The 18,920-nt window shown below is 38.0% G+C and overlaps 1 protein-coding gene across 5 annotated transcripts in view; it reads right to left on the bottom strand.

Annotated features, from left to right (window-relative positions):
• DCLK2 (doublecortin like kinase 2) overlaps positions 1-18,920 on the bottom strand; it is a 178,269-nt gene that overhangs the window by 149,263 nt on the left and 10,086 nt on the right. For all 5 annotated transcript variants that reach the window (XR_003119558.1, XM_025386569.1, XM_025386573.1 and 2 more), the window contains exon 2: positions 4,308-4,642. Coding sequence is in view for 4 of the 5 variants with exons in the window: in XM_025386569.1 (XP_025242354.1) it covers positions 4,308-4,642 (335 nt within the window). In the remaining variant the exon portion in view is untranslated. The remainder of the gene's footprint in view (positions 1-4,307; positions 4,643-18,920) is intronic.

Here is an 18,920-nt window from a genome sequence, read left to right as displayed (position 1 = left end):
TGTGGCTGTCCTGCGCATCGTAGGATGATGGGCACCATCCCCGGCTTCTACCCACCAGATGCCAGTGGAATCCCCAACCCCAGCTTCAACAATCAAAAAAATGACTTTAGACCATGCCATACCTGCCCTAGGGACAAAAACGTCCCTGGTTGAGAATCACTGCTCTAAAGAAAACCCAAGAATATGGACAAAATCCTAAATACGATTTTATTTGAAGTGATTTTATAAACAGACATAAAATTTAATCAGTTTTAATAACCAAGTCAGACCTTGTAAATGGAGTCATTGCTAGCAGTAACATGTGTTCATCCATTTTGAGGGAAGAAAAGATTCAAGGGACACTGTTTTAGCCACATAAATGCTACTGGCAGATGACACATCATCATGTCTTCAATCAGGAATGCTTTCCAACTCAAAGGATAACCAGCCCCTTAAAACTCTCACACAGGTGTCACAACGGAGTCAGTGACTGTTCATGGTGAATTGCCTAAAAGTTATTTAATTTCTATCCTTGCGTTGACGATCAGGAAAATATTAAATGAAAACAACCAATCTGGGTAGGAAGTAACCAGCAAAAAACAAAATTCAGGCAGATAGTTTACAATTTTGTGCATGGACAACTTATCAACAGATCTTAGTTCCTTTCTCATTCCTTTCTCTTCATCTAAGGAAAGCTGTCCTTTCCTTGAGAATTCTCAGAACGCTGATAGTTTTACATACCTGTAGAATTGCTTCTTGGCCTTTTGGCCAAGATCAAGTGTGCATACCCATGGAAATTTTTTTTATTATAAAAAGATCAAATTGAGCACTGCTCATTTAAAGGTTTGCAGATTTCATGTTATCTTTATACTTATATCAACCAAAAACAGACTTGAAGTTTTGAGGATTAGCAAGTTCACCTATATAGTACAACATGGACTCAGCACCAAGAAAATGATAGCTTTCAAGGATACCCAGTTCACTGAAAATGCAATATCCAATGTTGTGTTTATCAAAAATTAAATCTAATTTTTCCAAGGAAATATTTTACTCGAAAGTCTTAAAAGATCTTTTTTTGGCACACGAAAAAATAATTAACTCGTGTTTGAATTTCTAAAATCTGACTGAGATCAGTCTTTTTTTTCTCAGTGCTTGAGTTTTTGTTTTTGAGCAGACATTAGGAAGTAGTAATGGATATCAGAACAGCAAATATTCAATTTCTGATGGCAAGTATAATCTTGTTTCCTTCTGAATTAGCTTTAAAAAATACTTCTGCTGCTACTTATTTAACTGTACAAAGAACTGAAAATATTACATGGAATTTTTTTCTTGTTTTTTCCATTTAACATTTTCTCATGTCTTTAAATATTACTCCAACCATAATTTTCAATGGCCAGTACATATGAATTCCATGGTAATATAACTTAACTATTTTCTACTTTAGGGATTTTTAAACTGATTTCAACTTTTTGCTTTTATTCTGGGATGAAATTTTTTGTGTAATTATGTTTGCATGTCAGGTCATTTAGGATAAATTCCAAAAGCTAATTTACTAGTTCAAATAGTAAGAACATCTGTATAGTTATACACATTAACAAATTGCTTTTCATAAAGTTTATGAATTTTATACTTCCATCACCATTTGAGAATACCAATTCACTGCATATTCAAAAACAGTGAACATTTTCTTTGTCAGTTTTAAATATTAAAATATCTCACTTCTTTAATTCACCTTTTTGTGAAACTGAACAATTTTTTAATGTTCACTAATTCTGTCTTTTCAAATTGTTTAGACTTCTATTCATCTTTTTCATTGTAGCATTTGTCTTTTTCATATTAAATTACTAAACTCAATATTAAAGCATATAAACCTTTGCTTGGCATCCAGAAAGTTTTCATTTTTATGTTGTCCATTCAATCTTACCCTTTCTGATTTTCCCATTACCTTATGCTTAGAAAATCTGTTCCCATTTCAACATAATTATTGACATACTTTTAGTTCTTTTGTTTCATTTTGACATCTATATTTCTAACACACCTGGAATTTATTTTTGCTGTGGTATGAGAATGATGATTTAGTATCCAATAGCATCAGAGCCCATTAATCATTATTTCCAAAATTTTCCTATTCTTCCAGATTAACTTTAAAAATCACTTTGTTAGGTTCCCCATCTACTCCTCCTAAAAAAATCTCATTTAGATTCTTACTGAAATTCTAGTAAACTATAAGTAAAAATCAAAGAATGTATAGAGGAATGTTGAATACTGGCGCCATCAGGCATCCTTATCTTGGACCTGACTGTCACAGAAATATTTCCAGTGTTTATTTACTTTGTAATACATTGGCTTGTTGTTTCAGATAGAAATTTGTTTTTTTCAGTGTAATTTTAAAAATCACCTGTTTTTATTACTAAATCTTTAACTGAATATGGAGTATTTTATCAAATGCCTTTGCAACATCTGTTTAGGATTATGAATATGTGCAATTATGCTTTATCCTATAGATCTCACGAATAAAGAAGTTTCTCAATAGTAAGCCATCCTTTAATTACCAGCATAAGTCCTATTCATCACACTGTATTGTTTTGAAATGTTGATTTTTAGTTGCATGTGCTTTGGTTAACATTTTTATATGTATAGTCTGGGGCCTTTTTAAGGATAATTTTGTGAATAACTTTAAATTTCAATGGTTATTATTTCAATTAGTTTACTTAGATGCTTGATTTCCTTTTTTTTTTTTTTTTTTAAGGAGATGTGGTCTTTTTTGTCACCAGCACTCAGGCTGGAGTGCAGTCACACAATCATAGCTCACTGCAGCCCCAAACTCCTGGATTCAAAGGATCCTCCCACTTCAGCCTCCCAAGTAGCTGGAACTACAGGAGTGCACCACCACACCTGACTACAACTTCTTTTATTTCACCTATATTTTTCCTGAATGTCATTCATTTGGAGATTTCCAAATTTGAGCTCTAATTTTTCAAATCACACCTGTATTTACTGTTTACATGCCTTTTCCCCCTAAATTGGTGAGTTTAGATGTTTTTCTTTGGTTAGGTATCTTAAATATTTGTCTCTATATGTGTCTTCCCTGTGCCCAGCAATAATCAACTATTTGATTTGTCAAATACCTTTTTCCTTGGCCTAATTTATTTTTACTTACCTGCAGAGTAAATCTTAAGGTGTTTTGTGTTGTACTGTGCTATTCACTAAATTGTACAAAGTGTCTATCATCATTCACACACGTTTGGGGGCAGGTGGCTGTGAGGCACCATGTATCTCATTAATTAATCAGAAATGTCATTCTAATTTTACCATAATCTACTGGAATCTTTAGAACATATATTTTTTTAAATTGTTAATGTTTCAGCAAGCACTGTACTAACTAGATCTGGTCTTAGAAAATTGGAGACTAATTTGATTGTGTTTTTCCCAAAGACACTGCTTAGTGTTTTATATTATTCATTCTCAGCACTTCAAGAGCCAAACACTTCAAAATAAATTAAGTATGTTACAGGGAAGAGGCAAAATGGAACAAAGAAACAAACTTAATTTTGGAAACTATAATTTTACTACAATGTAAATATAAACAATTTAACTTTATGGAATTTGGGGGGAAATACACTTCAGAAGCCAGGCTTTTTAGCAATGATAATCTGATTGTAGCAAAATTCAACACATATAACTCTATTCATGTGTTCTTGCAATATGCCAACTTTTTTTGTCCCTTAGATTCCCTGATACATTGTTGCCATAATTTAAATTGCTTTTTCCTGTGCAATTTTTCATTTTTCAAAAATGCTGACTAATTACCTCCATTGCTCCCTATCAAACTTTTACGGACATTCCTATAAAAGTACTGTCTTTTGAAATACATTTTCCCTATTATATATAAGTGGGGAAGAAAAGGCTTTTCTAAGAATGTTAAATACTTTTAATTTTGACTCCTGTGATACCCAAGTCCATAACGACTTTACGAATCAACAGTGGTTCTTATTCATAAATAGACGACATGCCATTTAACACAGGATGTCTCCTCAACTTAAACTTTTCCCTCAGAAATTTACATTTTCCTTCCAATAATCAAAAGAAGTATAGAAGTATATGATAGACTTCTCTATACTCACTTGTGAGTCACTTACACTTTTCACAAAAAAAGGTTAATTTTACACACACACACACACAAACACACACACACACACACACTTCTCAAGTAGGACTCCTAGAAGGATTTCTAGCAGGCTACTAAATTTCTATTGTTGACTATGTAGCCACCACGGCACAGGGAGTTTAAAAGTCAGATGGAGAGCTGGCAGCTAGAAGCATCTTACCTGCTTTCCATCCAGGGTGCAGAGCCTCTTGACGACTCCTGAGTCTAGTTTAATGGCTTCGGTGATATCTGTTAAGACTTGTTCAAAGGAATGAGCAGTCTTTTTATTCAGAAGGATCCGCACGGCTTTTCTAGGCTTCACTCCACTTCGAATCACAGTCACTAACTTGGGTTTGATGAAATCTTTACTCTCTTTTACTTCACTTTTCACAGAGGAGGCAGCAGCCAGGGCTCGGGATGTCCCACCCTTGATGTTCACAGACCAGTTCGGATTAATATTTTTGGTGTAATCGACTTTACGAAATGGTTCATTGGATGCACACACGTAGCTCTCACCTAAAAAGCAAAATTTGATTTTATTAGCATGAATATCTCTACCATAGAAGCATTTGGTCTAAAGAACAGATGCTGGAGACCCATTAAGTGAACCCTTAACCTTAGCAGGTTCACTAAAAGGGGATGTTCACCCTATTCCTTTGGCATTCTCCCACCTCCCTCTCTTTTAAATAGCCTAGATTGGTTTTGAGAGAATAACAAGGATTACAGGGCGAGAAGCACTGGACCAAATATGTTGACCAAATGTGTCACCTTGGATAATTCATTTCTCCACACTTTGGTCCTCAGTATCATCAGCAATAAACTGAAGTGGCTGAACCAGCTGAATTCTAAAGTACTTTCTGATTTCCAAAACCTCCTATTTATTAATTTGGTTTTAAAAAAATCTCATTCTGGTAGAAATAATTATATCAGAACATATTGATATAAGGAAATAAAAATATCTTGCTTCTAATTATAGATTTCAGTTTTAATCAAAGAATAATCACAACATTTTCACACAGCTGACTCAACTATACTCAGGTACAAGGTCACGTACTAAATTAATGAAGCACCATAAACATTAAGGAAGAGTTCTGGCAGCTCAAAGAAATAAACCTCAGCCACTTTTCTTCTTACAGAATGTAAATTTAAAATAACTGTTCTTTAAATATACAACACTTTTCTGTAACTACTTAAATAGAAGAGGACCTGAAGTAGTTAAAATGATGTGTTCATTAGTCATGAAACCTTCTGCTTAATTTTTATTAAGTACAACATAAGAGCTGTATTATTTGCCAAGTGGCTTATTAATTCAATGCTTACTGACATTTTACATTTCAAAATTTCCAAAACTTTTATGTTAAGATACCACAATTTTTCTTTTAGGAAAGTCAGAATCACCCAATGTTTTTACATTCTTGACTTTTTGACACACAAGATAACAGGGTTATACTAAAGTTTTTCTAAAAAGAATCCATTATTTTTTCACATATTCAGTATAACACTCATCATTAATAATATTAATATGAACCTGAAATATTATAAATGCTTAAAACAGAAGTAACCAAAATAGTGAAAGGGAATTCCTGAGAAAAACCTATTAATATTCATATTAAACTATTATCATAATGTTCTTGAAATCCTGATTAATGGAGAATTTTAGAGCCTCCGAAGGTACATGAATAATTCAGTAACAGATCAGGCATACAAGAAGATTTTATTTTTATTTTATTTATTTATTTATTTATTTTGAGACAGGGTCTCTGTTGCCCAGGCTGGACTGCAGTGGCGCAATCATGGCTCACTGCAGCCTCAACCTCCTGGACTGCAGTGGCGCAATCATGGCTCACTGCAGCCTCAACCTCCTGGACTCAAGTGATTCTCCCACCTCAGCGTTCCAAGTAGCTGGGATTACAAGTGCATGCCACTTTGCCTGGCTAAATTTTTGTATTTTTAGTAGAGACAACGTTTTTGTTATGTTGCCCAGGCTGGTCTTGAACTCCTGTGTTCAAGCGAGTCGCCCACCCTGGCCTCCCAAAGTGTTGGGATTATAAGGCATGAGCCACAGTGCCTGACCCCAAGAATGGCTTAAAAAGAGGAGCACTGTCTTCTATCTAAGGGTATAACTAGAGCACTGCCCAAGATAACTGGGGAACCAATCACAGGCTTTAACACTGTTTCTACACCAGTAAAGTGAAATCTAGCCCAACCACCACCATTTAGAGATTTTTTCATCTCTATAGGCTTATCTAAATCATTTTTCACAGTACGATCACCTGGGAAAATGTCATATAATTTCAAAAACAGTTATCAATTTAGCAAAATTAACTATAACCACACATATGTATCAACGGGCAAAATAGAATTTTGCTTTAACCTCATAGAGAAAGCAACTCTCACATCAAAAAGCTCTTACTATTTTTACCTATCATAAAACTTTAAGTCTATATTCTGATTCAAAATATAAGATGGAAGAGAAAAAAGAATATTAGCAAAAGAAGGTAATTTAAAAAAAAAAAAAAGGCAGGGATAAGTAGTAAGTCAGCTAGGGGAAAGCCTATCCCTATATAAAGAGTAACAATGAAAAAAGAAACAAAAGAGCAAATTTCATATAGCAGATTTCCTTGGTCAACCTGTCTCTACACAATTGACATATCCACAAGGAGAGCTGCTTCTTAAATTTCTCTGTGTTTTGTTTCCTTATACAGGTTCCGAATGTCAGAATGAAGTAGGTAAAGGAAGCTCCTTAATTTGTTTTTGTGCAATTACAGATAAATTTTAATTCCTTCCCATTCTCCCTCCTTCCCTTCATAATGTTTCCATTAAAAATTTGTAGGCTTGGCATGGTACCTCATGCCTGTAATCTCAGCACTTTGGAAAGCCAAGGCAAGAGGACTGCTTGAGGCCAGGAGTTCAGGACAGGCCTGGGTAACATAGCAAGATCCTGTTTCTACTAAAAATACAAAAATTAGCAGGACATGGTGGCACACATCTGTAGTCCTAGCTACTTAGGAGGCTGAGACAGGAGGATCACTTGAGCTCAGGAGTTCAAGGCTACAGAGAGATATAATCTCACCACTGCACTCCAGCCTAGGCAACAGAGCAAGACCCTGTCCCTATAAAGCAAACAAACCAAACTTATAGACTAGTTCCACCATAAACGTGTATTAAAGTTTTGAGCCAGGCTGGCAAATGCCTACAAGGTTGGCAAATGCCTATAAGATAGGGCTCTCTACATCCATGGCAGACACAACTAACAGTTCAATAGCCTCACCCTCTTCCCTGTACCCATGGCCCTATGTCCTTTAAGCTTAGACAACTCCTCACAATGTGCACTGAGTGCCTACTATGCACAAGTTCTCATGCTAGGTGCTGACATGGTATGAAACCCACGTTAGTAATCTTGGCATTCAACATTATAGCATATAGGTTCAGCACATGGTTTTAGGGTCAGACCTGTGTTTCTGTGTACTGGCCACACAAATCCCTAAAGTGTAGATGTCATATATCTTGACGACAACACCCATCAAGATACCCAAGCTAGCTTGTCTTGTAATGTCCTCATCCAAATCAAACAATCTGCAGATTGTAATTTTGTCTCTTATATAGATTTGCCTACAAAGAGAGAATATGCTGACAAAAGAACTTAGGATGTTGGTTCCCTGCGCAGTTAGTTACAACTCTTGATGTTAATCCATGAGGTTGAGTGCAATGGCCCATGCCTATGATCCCAGCACTTTGGGAGGTCGAAGAGGGAGGATCCCTTGTAGCCAGGAGTTCAAGCCCAGCCTGGGCAACACAGTGAGACCCGGTCTCTATTAAAAAGAAATCAATAATCATTCTTGGTTAGACACTATGCACCTCCAAGACTGATTAGAAGCGACTGGCCTCCCCCTACACAGATTCTTGCTACTGTACGGATTCTTGTTTAAGATTTGTGACTCCCTTGCCAACTTGTAGGTCTCCCCTTTCTTCCACTCTCACAAGGACATAGCTGAAAAAGTACATCCTGCATCCTAAAGTATTAAACCTTAATGTACCAATAAAACATAACAGTGTGAGAGGCCAGGCGCAGTGGCTTATGTCTCTAATCCCAGCACTTTGGGGAGCCGAGGGAGGCAGCTCACCTGAGGTCAGGAGTTCGGGACCAGCCTGGCCAGCATGGTGAAACTCTGTCTCTGCTAAAAATATAAAAATTAGCCGGGCGTGGTGGCAGGCGCCTGTAATCCCAGCTACGTGGTAGGCTAAGGCAGGAAAAATCACTTGAACCCAGGAGGCGAAGACTGCAGTGAGCCTAGACCATGCCACTGCACTCCAGCCTGGGTGACAACAATGAGACTGCCAAAAGAAAAGAAAAAACCCCACAGAATGAGAGAATTTGTTAAACTCTTGCCAATGTATGTTAAAACTGCACTTACCAAAACAAAGTGACAGATGTACTAAAATCTCAGACTTCACCACTAGGCAATTCATCCGTGTAACTATAAACCACTTGTACCCCCAAAGCTATTGAAATAAAAAAATTAACAAAATATAAATTACGAGTTCAACTAGGACCATGCATATGTATTTTTTCATAAGTAGACAAAGCAGTCCCAGAACTGAGCTGACTTTCATAGCTAGACTTCAACATTATTACAAGCTGGTCTGTCACTCAGAATCAAGCCATTTTGTTCTTCTGTTGGACATAATCTCACAGACTATATCATATGAAGTCACTCTAAAACTTTATGATAAAGTGACACAAAAACAAGGTCACTGTGCAATCCACAATACCAAACATCCCCCTCTTGCACTAAGTGAGTGACCGTCATTTCTTTACCACCATAGCTTTTTCCTCAATCTAGTCTGCCCTTCCTATAAGATTTGTAGAGATACCCATTCATAGGATTGTCCTGCCTTCCGACAGCATCCAAGACAGAGTAAGCCCCCATTTCCTTAGATCCTCCCTAATATTACCCAGCCAGAGCCCAAATTCCATGATAGGTTCTAATATCCTCTTACTAAGACACCACATGGTATCTTATAAGGTGTGTTCTTCCTCACTGCAACAAGTAATAAACCCAACTTGTTCAACTACATGTGTGTTCCCAGTGGTCTTTGGCTAAAGGGAATTTAGATACACATATCCATATTCATTCTCCTTTCTCTGCCTTCTCTCTAAGTTCTTCGGCCATAAAAGATTTAGGGGAAATCATTTTTGCAAATCCTGATCATGAGTACTATATACAAAGAGGATTTTGGTTTCTGTATAGAAAGAGGATAAATAAAAGCGTAAGGTGGTTATAAAACTTAACTGTTTTCACACGTGGTAATGGAATAGGAAGTGTTCCTTCAGTATCCTGTAAGACTCTTTCCAGAGGCACAGCTGTGGCTTTTTACCTTTGATGTCCATTCAAAGACACTTTGCATTACTGCATATTTAGTAGGTTGACTCAGTGTTTACAATTATGTAATACAATTTGGTTGGGTGTATGTTTAGAAGGCCATTAACTTTCATCCTTAACCAAATGAAGTGCCTCTTATTCAAGAAGAAAGAGATAATTAAAAGCTAGGTACTTCCGGCCAGGCGCAGTGGCTCACGCCTGTAATCCCAACATTTAGGGAGGCTGAGGTGTGCAGATCATTTGAGGCCAGGAGTTCCAGACCAGCCTCCCCAACATGGTAAAACCCTGTCTCTACTAAACAATACAAAAATTAGCCACAGATGGTGGTGCAAGCCTGTATCCCAGCTCCCTGGAGGCTGAAGCACTAGAATCGCCTGAACCTGGAAGGTAGAGGTTGCAGCGTCACAGCACTCCAGCCTGGGTGACAGAGTGGGTGGGACTCTGTCTCAAAAAAAAAAAAAAAAAAAAAAAAGGCTAGAAACTTTCAATTTCTCACTCTCTGCAAACCTTTATTCTTACACATTTATTTCCATCTGTGCCCATTTTTCCCACGTCCTTTTCCTTTCAGTGACAGAGTGCTATCCTCCTATTCAAAGTTAAGTCCCTCTAACAGGACGTGGGTCCTTCCCTCCCCTCCTGCTGAGGTTTTAAGGCCATTCTTCCTCTCTCCTCCAGCCCTCTTCTATAGGATTATACACAAGTGTGTCCCACCTTAAACACATGAACCGCCCAGCCCCACCCCATTCACTCTATTCTTCCTAATGTGCTTTTGGCTTCCATTCACTGTCAGTCCTCATCTGTTTTTCCACTTCATCACCCACTCTTTGCTCTTAAGCCACTGCAGCAACACTTCTGCTCCCTGGGCTCCACTAGCTGAAATGCTGCTCGCCCCAATCCCCAAGCACTTCTTACCTAACTGCCAAATGCAGAGCACATTTTCTGTCTAATTTCACTCAGTGTCTTCAGTGTCTTCCAAGGGCACTGGAAAGCAGCCCTAATCCTCTTCATGCAAATCCTTTTTACCCTACCATCTACGATTTCCCTTAACTTTACTTCACATTACTTTAGATTCCTTCGCAGTCTGCTTTTCAGGATCCTCTTTCCACACCCAACCCGGCATCCCTCATCCTCCTTAGACTTTCTCTGGGCAGCTGCATCTTTATCCATGGCTTCAACCACCATCTACACTCTGAGGAATCAAACACTGAGGACATTTCTGGCCTAGATCTTTCTCGGGTTCAACCCACTAACAGAACATCTCTTTCTAGATAATCTAGGAATATCTCACATGCTACATGTCTAAAACGAATTTCACTCTCCATTACTGCCACCCTGACCTCACACTCTCCTCTTCCTGAAGTCCCCCACGTATTGAACGGAATAACCACTATTCAGTCATCTAAGCAAAAACCAAGCTTCTTCTTCACTGCCCTTCCCTCACATTCAACAGAATTGGAAGAACTGGTGACTTTGGTCTAAACCCCTCTGGAAACCAACTCCTTCTACCCTGCCTTCTCTTTCTTTCTGGATTAGAGTAGTAAAGTGCCCCCTATCTGGGCCTCATCCTCCACACAGCTGTCACAAGTTTTTTAAAAACGTGTATTTGATTTTCTTGTCTCTCTACTGCCCTTAGAACGAAGGCCAAACTCTTCAGCACATCACACACTTCCAGCCCCTTTTCCCACCACTTCCCCGCAGGTTTCTATATTAGTGTCATATCAGCATGCTTGCAATTTCCTTCCAAACTTACACCCTCTTTATTCTCATTCCTTCTTATATGCCGGAAATAACCTTCCTCCTCTTCCCGTGTCTCTTTTTCACTGACCCTTCAAGATTAAGCACCTCTGGCAAGGAGTTTAGTAAAGCAATAGGAACCTTCATACACTGAAAAGCTTTTAAATTGGTTAAATCACTTAGGGAAAAGTGATTGGTTCAATAACTTAGGCTGGCATTATCTAGTGCTAAGTTAAAAACATACACACTCTACAATCCAGAAATTCACTCTAGGAACAGCCTGGAGAAACTCATTCACATAGACACTCTATATACACACACATGTTCATAGAAGCATTGCTCAATAGCCAAAGATGAGAGTCGGCCCACATGTCCAACAAGAGAATGGGTACACAGATGGTGGTGAGGTCACATAATGGACTACTACATACTAACGAAAATGAACAAATGAGAGCTATATGCAACAACTTGGATGAGTTTTATAAACAATGGTGAGCAAAAGATGACAAAAGCATATGTGTACTATGATTTAATTCCTACAGAGTTTGAAAGAGAAAAAAAGTCAACTATATCAATTAAGGATGCCTTCACAGGTGGTAAAACATGAAGAAAAGCAAGAGTCAGGCTGTTGTTGCCGTGGGAGAGAGAAGACTTGTAACTGGGAAGGGACACAGGGAGAGCTTCTCAGATGCTGGCAATATTCTATTTCTTGACATGACTAGCAGTCACAAAGATGTTCACTTCATAATTCTTGCTATATGTGTTTTATGAACTTTCTGTAGGTATTTTATAGTTAATAATTAAAAAACAAAAATTATGTCACTCCTTGCTGCTCTTTTTGTACTGAGCTTACAACGTATTAATTTCTCATAATCACAATTTATTATTTGTTTCTGCTAGTGGTTCTTAGTGGAGAATGTCTTTAAAAATCAGGTGATTTTGTTGCATAAGTACAGACGCCCAAGCCTCACCCCAGTTCAACTAATACAATCACTGGAAAGTGAGTGTGAACTGAACACATGGGTAACGTGTTTCCATTTCACAAATGACTCTGAAAACAGTCCCTGGTTACAAGCCACTGCCTAGACTAGAAGCTCCCTCAAAAAACTGACTGTACCTTCTTCATATTACCAACACCTAGCACAGGACGTGGAATATAACAGATACTTAAAACATGTTTGTCAAACTAATGAAGAAAATGCATATTTCCAAAACAGACTTACACATTTCATGGCTTGCATTTGCATTGCATCTAGGCAAAATAAGTACACAGTGTTACGGTTTACATAGAATGACCCTGGGAGGCTCAGAGTCAGGCTCCTGAAGCGCCTCATGCATGGTCTGAGACACTCATAGGTCATGCCAGTCCATCAAAAGTCAACCGAAGGCATCTAGGGGCACTAGCAGGAGATGAGGACACCAGGTACCCACCAGTATCTTTTCCATTCCAGGCGATTAAAACACCAAGAGTCCGAGGGCACTTTGAATGATTCTCCAGGTCCAATGAATGTGATGTGCCTTTTAATCAATGCAATATGCATGTATTTACATAATTTTTTTAAACAACTGAAGCACAGTAACCTCTCTACATTTAAAATGTCCACTGCAGGCTGGGCGCAGTGGCTCAAGCCTGTAATCCCAGCACTTTGGGAGGCCGAGACAGGCGGATCACGAGGTCAGCAGATCGAGACCATCCTGGCTAACACGGGGAAACCCCGTCTCTACTAAAAAATACAAAAAACTAGCCGGGCGAGGTGGCGGGCGCCTGTAGTCCCAGCTACTCAGGAGGCTGAGGCAGGAGAATGGCGTAAACCCGGGAGGCGGAGCTTGCAGTGAGCTGAGATCCGGCCACTAGACTCCAGCCTGGGCGACACAGCCAGACTCCGTCTCAAAAAAAAAAAAAAAAAAATCTCCACTGCTAGATACTAACCCGTTGTCAGACATATTATTTGCAAATATTTTCTCTCATTCTGTAGGTTGCCCTTTCACTCTATTGTTTCTTTTGCTGTGTAGAAGCTTCTTAGTTTGATGTAGTCCCACTTGTCATTTTTTACATTTGTTGCTGGTGCTTTCGGTGTGATACTTGAGAAATCACTGCCAAGACTAAAGTCATGAAACTTTTTCCTTATGTTTTCCTTCTAGGAGTTCCAGATCTTACATTTAAATTTTTAAATTATTTTGAGTTGGTTTTTGTGTATAAGGTTCCAGTTTCATTCTTATGCATGTGGATATCCAGTTTTCCCAACACCATTTGTTGAAGAATCTGTCCTTTCCCTATTGTATATTCTTGGCATCCCTGTTGAAGATCAGCTGACCATACATATTTTAGTTTATTTCTAGGCTCTCGGTTCTGCTACATTGTTCCATGTGTCTGTTTTTATGATAGTATCAAAATGTTTTAATTACTGTGTCTTTGTAATATATTTTGGAATCAGGAAATGTAATGCCTTTAGTTTTGTTCTTTTTTCTCAAGATTGAGTTGGCTATTTGGGTATTTTGTGGTTCTGCATGAATTTTAGATTGTTTTTCTATTTCTGTAAAAAATGCCATTGAGGCTGGGCATGGTGGTTCATGCCTGTAATCCCAACACTTTGGAAGGCCAAGGTGAGTGGATCGCTTGTGGCCAAGATTTCGAGACTAGCCTGGCCAACATGGCAAAACCCTGTCTCTACTAAAAATACAAAAATTAGCCAGGTATGGTGGCACAAGCCTATAATTCTAGCTACTCGGGAGACTGAGGGACGAGAATAGTTTAAACACAGGAGGTAGAGGTTGCAGTGAAGTGAGATGGCACCACTGCACTCCAGCCTGGGGCAACTGGGCAAGACTCTGTCTCTAAAAATAAATAAATAAATAAATAAATAAATAAGCCATTGGGATTTTTATAATTGCACTGAATCTGTAAATCACTTTGGGAACTATGGGAATTTTAACAATATTAAATCTTCCAATTCATGAACACAGGTTGTCTATCCATTTATTTGTGTATTCTTTAACTTCTTTCAATGTTTCACAGTTTTCAGTGTAAGAGTCTTTCACCTCCTTAATTTTCCTGAGTATTTAATTTTGTATTGCTATCATACATGAAATTTTCTTAATTTCCTTAATTAGTTTGTTATTAGCGTATATAACAACTGATTTATGTATGTTGATTTTGTATCCTAAAGGTTTACTGAATATATTAGTTTAACAATTTTTGTGTGGTCCTTACGGTTTTCTACATATAAGATCGTATCTTCTGCAAACAGATAATTGTGCTTCTTCCTTTCTGATTTAGATGCCTTATATTTCTTTTTCTTGCCAAGTTGTTCTTGCTAAGACTTCCAGTACTAGGTTGAATGAAGTGGCAAAAGGCGGCATCCTTGTCTTATTCTTGATCTTAGAGAAAAGTTTTTCTACTGTTAAGTATGATATCGGCTGTGGGCTTTTCATATATGGTCTTTATTATTTTGAGGTAAATTCCTTCTATACCTAGTTTATTGGGTGTTTTCATCATGAAAACATGTTGAATTTTATCAAATGCTTTTTCTGCATTCTGCATCTATTGAGATTGTGTGATTTTTATCCTTTAATATTCAAAAAGTATAAGAAATAGTACAAAAACCCCAAAACAAAATTTTAAAAAGAAAGGATTTGAATAGACATTTCAAAAAAGACATACAAATGGCCAAGTATATGAAAAGATGCTGAACATCAATAATTATCATGGAAATGTAACTCAAAACCACAACAGATATCACCTCACTCCTGTTAGGATGACTGGGTTTTTTTTAAAAAAAGGTATTAGAGAAGATGTAGAGATATTGGAACTGTAGTACACCATTGGTGGGAATGTAAAAGGGTATGGCTGCTATGGAAACAGTGTGAAAGTTCCTCAAAAAGTAAAAATAAAACTACCATATGATCCAGCAATTGTACTTTTGGTATATATCCAGAAGAACTGATACCAGCATCTCAAAAAGATACTGGCACTCTCATGCTCATTATACCATCATTCACAATAGCTAAGAAAGGAAAATGTAGTATATACATACAATAAGATATTATTCAGTCTTTAAAAATGAAGCAAATTCTGCCATATGCAATAACATGGACAAACCTGGGGGACATTACGTTAAATGAAATAAGGCAGCCACAGAAGAACAAATACACGTGGCTTCACTTACATAGGGTATCTAAAAAGTCAAATTCATAAAAACAGAGACCAGAATAGTGTTTGCCAGGGGGTGAGGGGAAAGGGACATGGGAGGCTGCTGCTCAGTGAGTATGAAGTTCCAGTTATGAAGATGAGCAAGTTCTGGAGATCGGCTGTACAACACTGTGCCTATTAGTTAATACTACCATACGTTGTACTTAAATTTGAAAGGGTAGATCTCATGTTGTGTTCCTCACACACACATAAACACACAAACACACACAAATGTTCCTGTTAGGACAAAGAACTACATGGAATCTCATGTAGGTGGAAATTTTAACAATAGCAGTTTCAGGCTACTTTTCTATCAGTTATTATAAAGTCTCACATACACCTCTGTTAAACTATGTCCCGTAAATGCCTAAACGACTAACTAGTTTGTAATTACAAACTGTCTTGACATTTGTGGCAGAAATTGAGTTATATAAAATTTGGATACTGAGACTATGCCTAACTCTAGGAGTGGAAGCAAGCACTGAACTTAATGATAAAAACGAAAACTTATTTACAAATCTAAAGTGCGAGGACTCTTCAAACTTAGAGAAAAGGATACACACACACATACTTAAATATGGTAACACAGAAAAAGGAAGACAAAAAGGAAAGAAAAGGAAAGACACTTCAGGTCTAACATCAGTAAAATCTTAGGAATCTAGAATTTTTCCTAACTTCAGAAATTAAGAAAAACATTGCTTCCAAAAGAATGTAACCAAGGAAAAGATATTTGAGCATATTTGCCTCTACAAGATGGTTCGATGCCCTTCATCAAGTGCAGCGTTTGTGAGAGACCGGGTGGATAATAATTTTAAGGTCCATTTTAAATACATCACAGATGAGTTCCCACATCCGGCTGGTTAAGAAAAAACACAGAGTAAGAAAAAGTAAGACTGATTTATTATTCTGTCATGGCAAACAACTTAATTGAGTTTCCTGGCCAAACTACACATAATGTAAACTTAAAGGAATTAGCAGAGTAACACAAAGTACACTGCTTGGGCCCAGATGCTGTTCCCACTCCATACTGATTTGTCATGTCTCTGAACCATTACTGACATATTTGCTCAATGAATATAACACCTATTTCTGCGGAGCAGGGCTGGGGACACAAAATAAGATCTTTCACCTCAAAGACAAGGGCTTTTTCAATACACCTGCAGGCAAGTGACTGAACCAAATCATCTCCTAAAGTCACATCCAGTTGTATGGTCTGTGATACCTTCTACGGAGAAGGGGGTACAAAAGCTACTTTGAATCTATGAATATCTATGAAGAAACAGGTATGTCCACAAATCCACGTTTTAGCATTGAAATCTGAGAGGAGTTTAACTTAAGGTCAAGTAAATTAGCTAAATGTAAAAATGAAAATCCTACCCAGTAACCATAAAGCTTTGTAGCTTACCCACTGAGGAAGAAATCGTACCTAATCTCCTGGGTAGGATGGAACCAGCAGATCAGATCTGTGATCTGGTATTTTTGCTCCTCATACATGGGGCCAAGCATACCCAAAATCTACAGGAGCTCACTATGGGGATTTTTATTGTGTGTTTATTTATTATTATTATTATTTTGAGATGGAGTTTTGCTCTTGTTGCCAAGGCTGGAGTGGAGTGTAATGGCACGATCTCGGCTCACTGCAACCTCTGCCTCCCAGGTTCAAGCAATTCTCCTGCCTCAGCCTCCCGAGTAGCTGGGATTACAGGCGAGTGCCACCATGGCCAGCTAATTTTTGTGTTTTTAGTAGAGACGGGATTTCTCCATGTTGGTCTTGATCTCCCAACCTCAGGTGATCTGCCTGCCTCGGCCTCCCAAAGTGCTGGGATTACAGGCATGAGCCACCATGCCCAGCCCACAGTGCATTTATTTTTATGATCAAACTTAAAATGTTTATGTAATCCTATTCTGGAACATCTGAACAACTACTTCTAAGTTAACAGTCTTTTGGCTTCAACTATTCTAACTATGCCAGGAATTAACAAGGAAAAAGGGAAGTGGACTTCATATGTATAAGACATGTTCACAGCAAGTTAAGGCCAGAGGACATAATTTTGCTCTACAGGAATACTCATTAGCTGTGCAAAACTGACTCGTTACATGGCATTCTGAAATACAGCATACCTAACTCAGCACTCAGTACCACAATCACACTGGGAACACCAATTTAGTTTGAGCAAACAGCATCTCTAGCTTCATATTGCTATTTTGCATTTTTACTGGTTATGCAGTTTTGTTGGTATTTATACTGTCAATCTGGGTTTATCACCATGTAAAACCTATATGCATAAGCACACCTAATTTTACATTTACAAACATTTAAGTGACAATGTAACTAAAGTAATTAAAGTAATGAAGGCAATACTTGGCTTCTGCAATTTGGATGTTGGATTTTTATATTGTTTTTAATCTTTAAGTGGCTAACATTGTTAAAGTTTGAGAAACAATGCAACCTTAAGGATACTGAGAAAGAGAAACCTTCAAACCGAAATGTGGCCACATAATATTTGTAAATAAACAGGGCATAGTACATATAGGGTCGGTCCTTCAACTGGTGCATTTAAACAGAGGTAAAACTTTCCTCCAGAGTTTCCTCAGCTTCTGAAGACCTCTGCTGAACACTCTCCTCCTTAATCTCTTACTCCTTTCTCCACTGTGCCTTTATTTTAATCCTGCTGTGAGTCAGAGGAAAGCTTAGCCCTCAGTTTTCAGCAAGTGATTGATAATCACGGTAACTCAAAAGTTTCAGTGCAAGTGATAAAGAATTTAGAAACCAGATGTTCATCCAAAAAAGAGGTGATGGTGTTTAGAGGAAGAGAGAGAAGGGGAAATACAGGTTGGGTATTCCTTATCCAAAACGCTTGGACAAGAAAGGTTTCAGATTGCAGATTTTTTTCAGATTTTGGAATATCTGCATTACCCTATGAGTATCATGCTAGTATTACTGATGTTTTCCACAGTATCTTTACACCACAGAACAGAGAATAAGCAATAAAGCAAAATAGTGAGTAATGTACATAGGTCTTAATCTCATGTAGAGCATTGTGGAGACCCTGCCATTGGTGCAGCCAGCCTGCACATGTGCCATTTTATTACTCCTTGTGGGTGTACTTTCATGGGGGAAGTGGGCATGCACAGAAAATATTTATCACAGCTGAAAGGGCCTGGAATGATCTTTTTCCCCCCTTGAAGAGGCTAAATAAACTACATGTTGTGCACCTGCATTGTGACTGCAACCTGTCACATGAGGTTAAGTATGGAATTTTCCATTTGTGGTATCACATTAACACTCAAAAAGTTTCAGATTTTAGAGCATTTTGGATTTTCAGATGAGGGACACTCAACCTGTAGTAAAGCATGACCATCGTCTCAAAACATCTGAAGGGTGTAGTGGCTTGCACCTGTAATCCCAGCTAATCAGGAGACTGTGGCAAGAGGAGTGCTAGAGTCCAGGAGGCCAGCCTGGGCAACAAAGACTCTGTCTCTAGTT

This window comes from Theropithecus gelada, chromosome 5 (genome assembly GCF_003255815.1).
Source record: "Theropithecus gelada isolate Dixy chromosome 5, Tgel_1.0, whole genome shotgun sequence".
NCBI lineage: Eukaryota > Metazoa > Chordata > Mammalia > Primates > Cercopithecidae > Theropithecus > Theropithecus gelada.
This window is presented reverse-complemented; position numbering and strand designations above follow the sequence as displayed.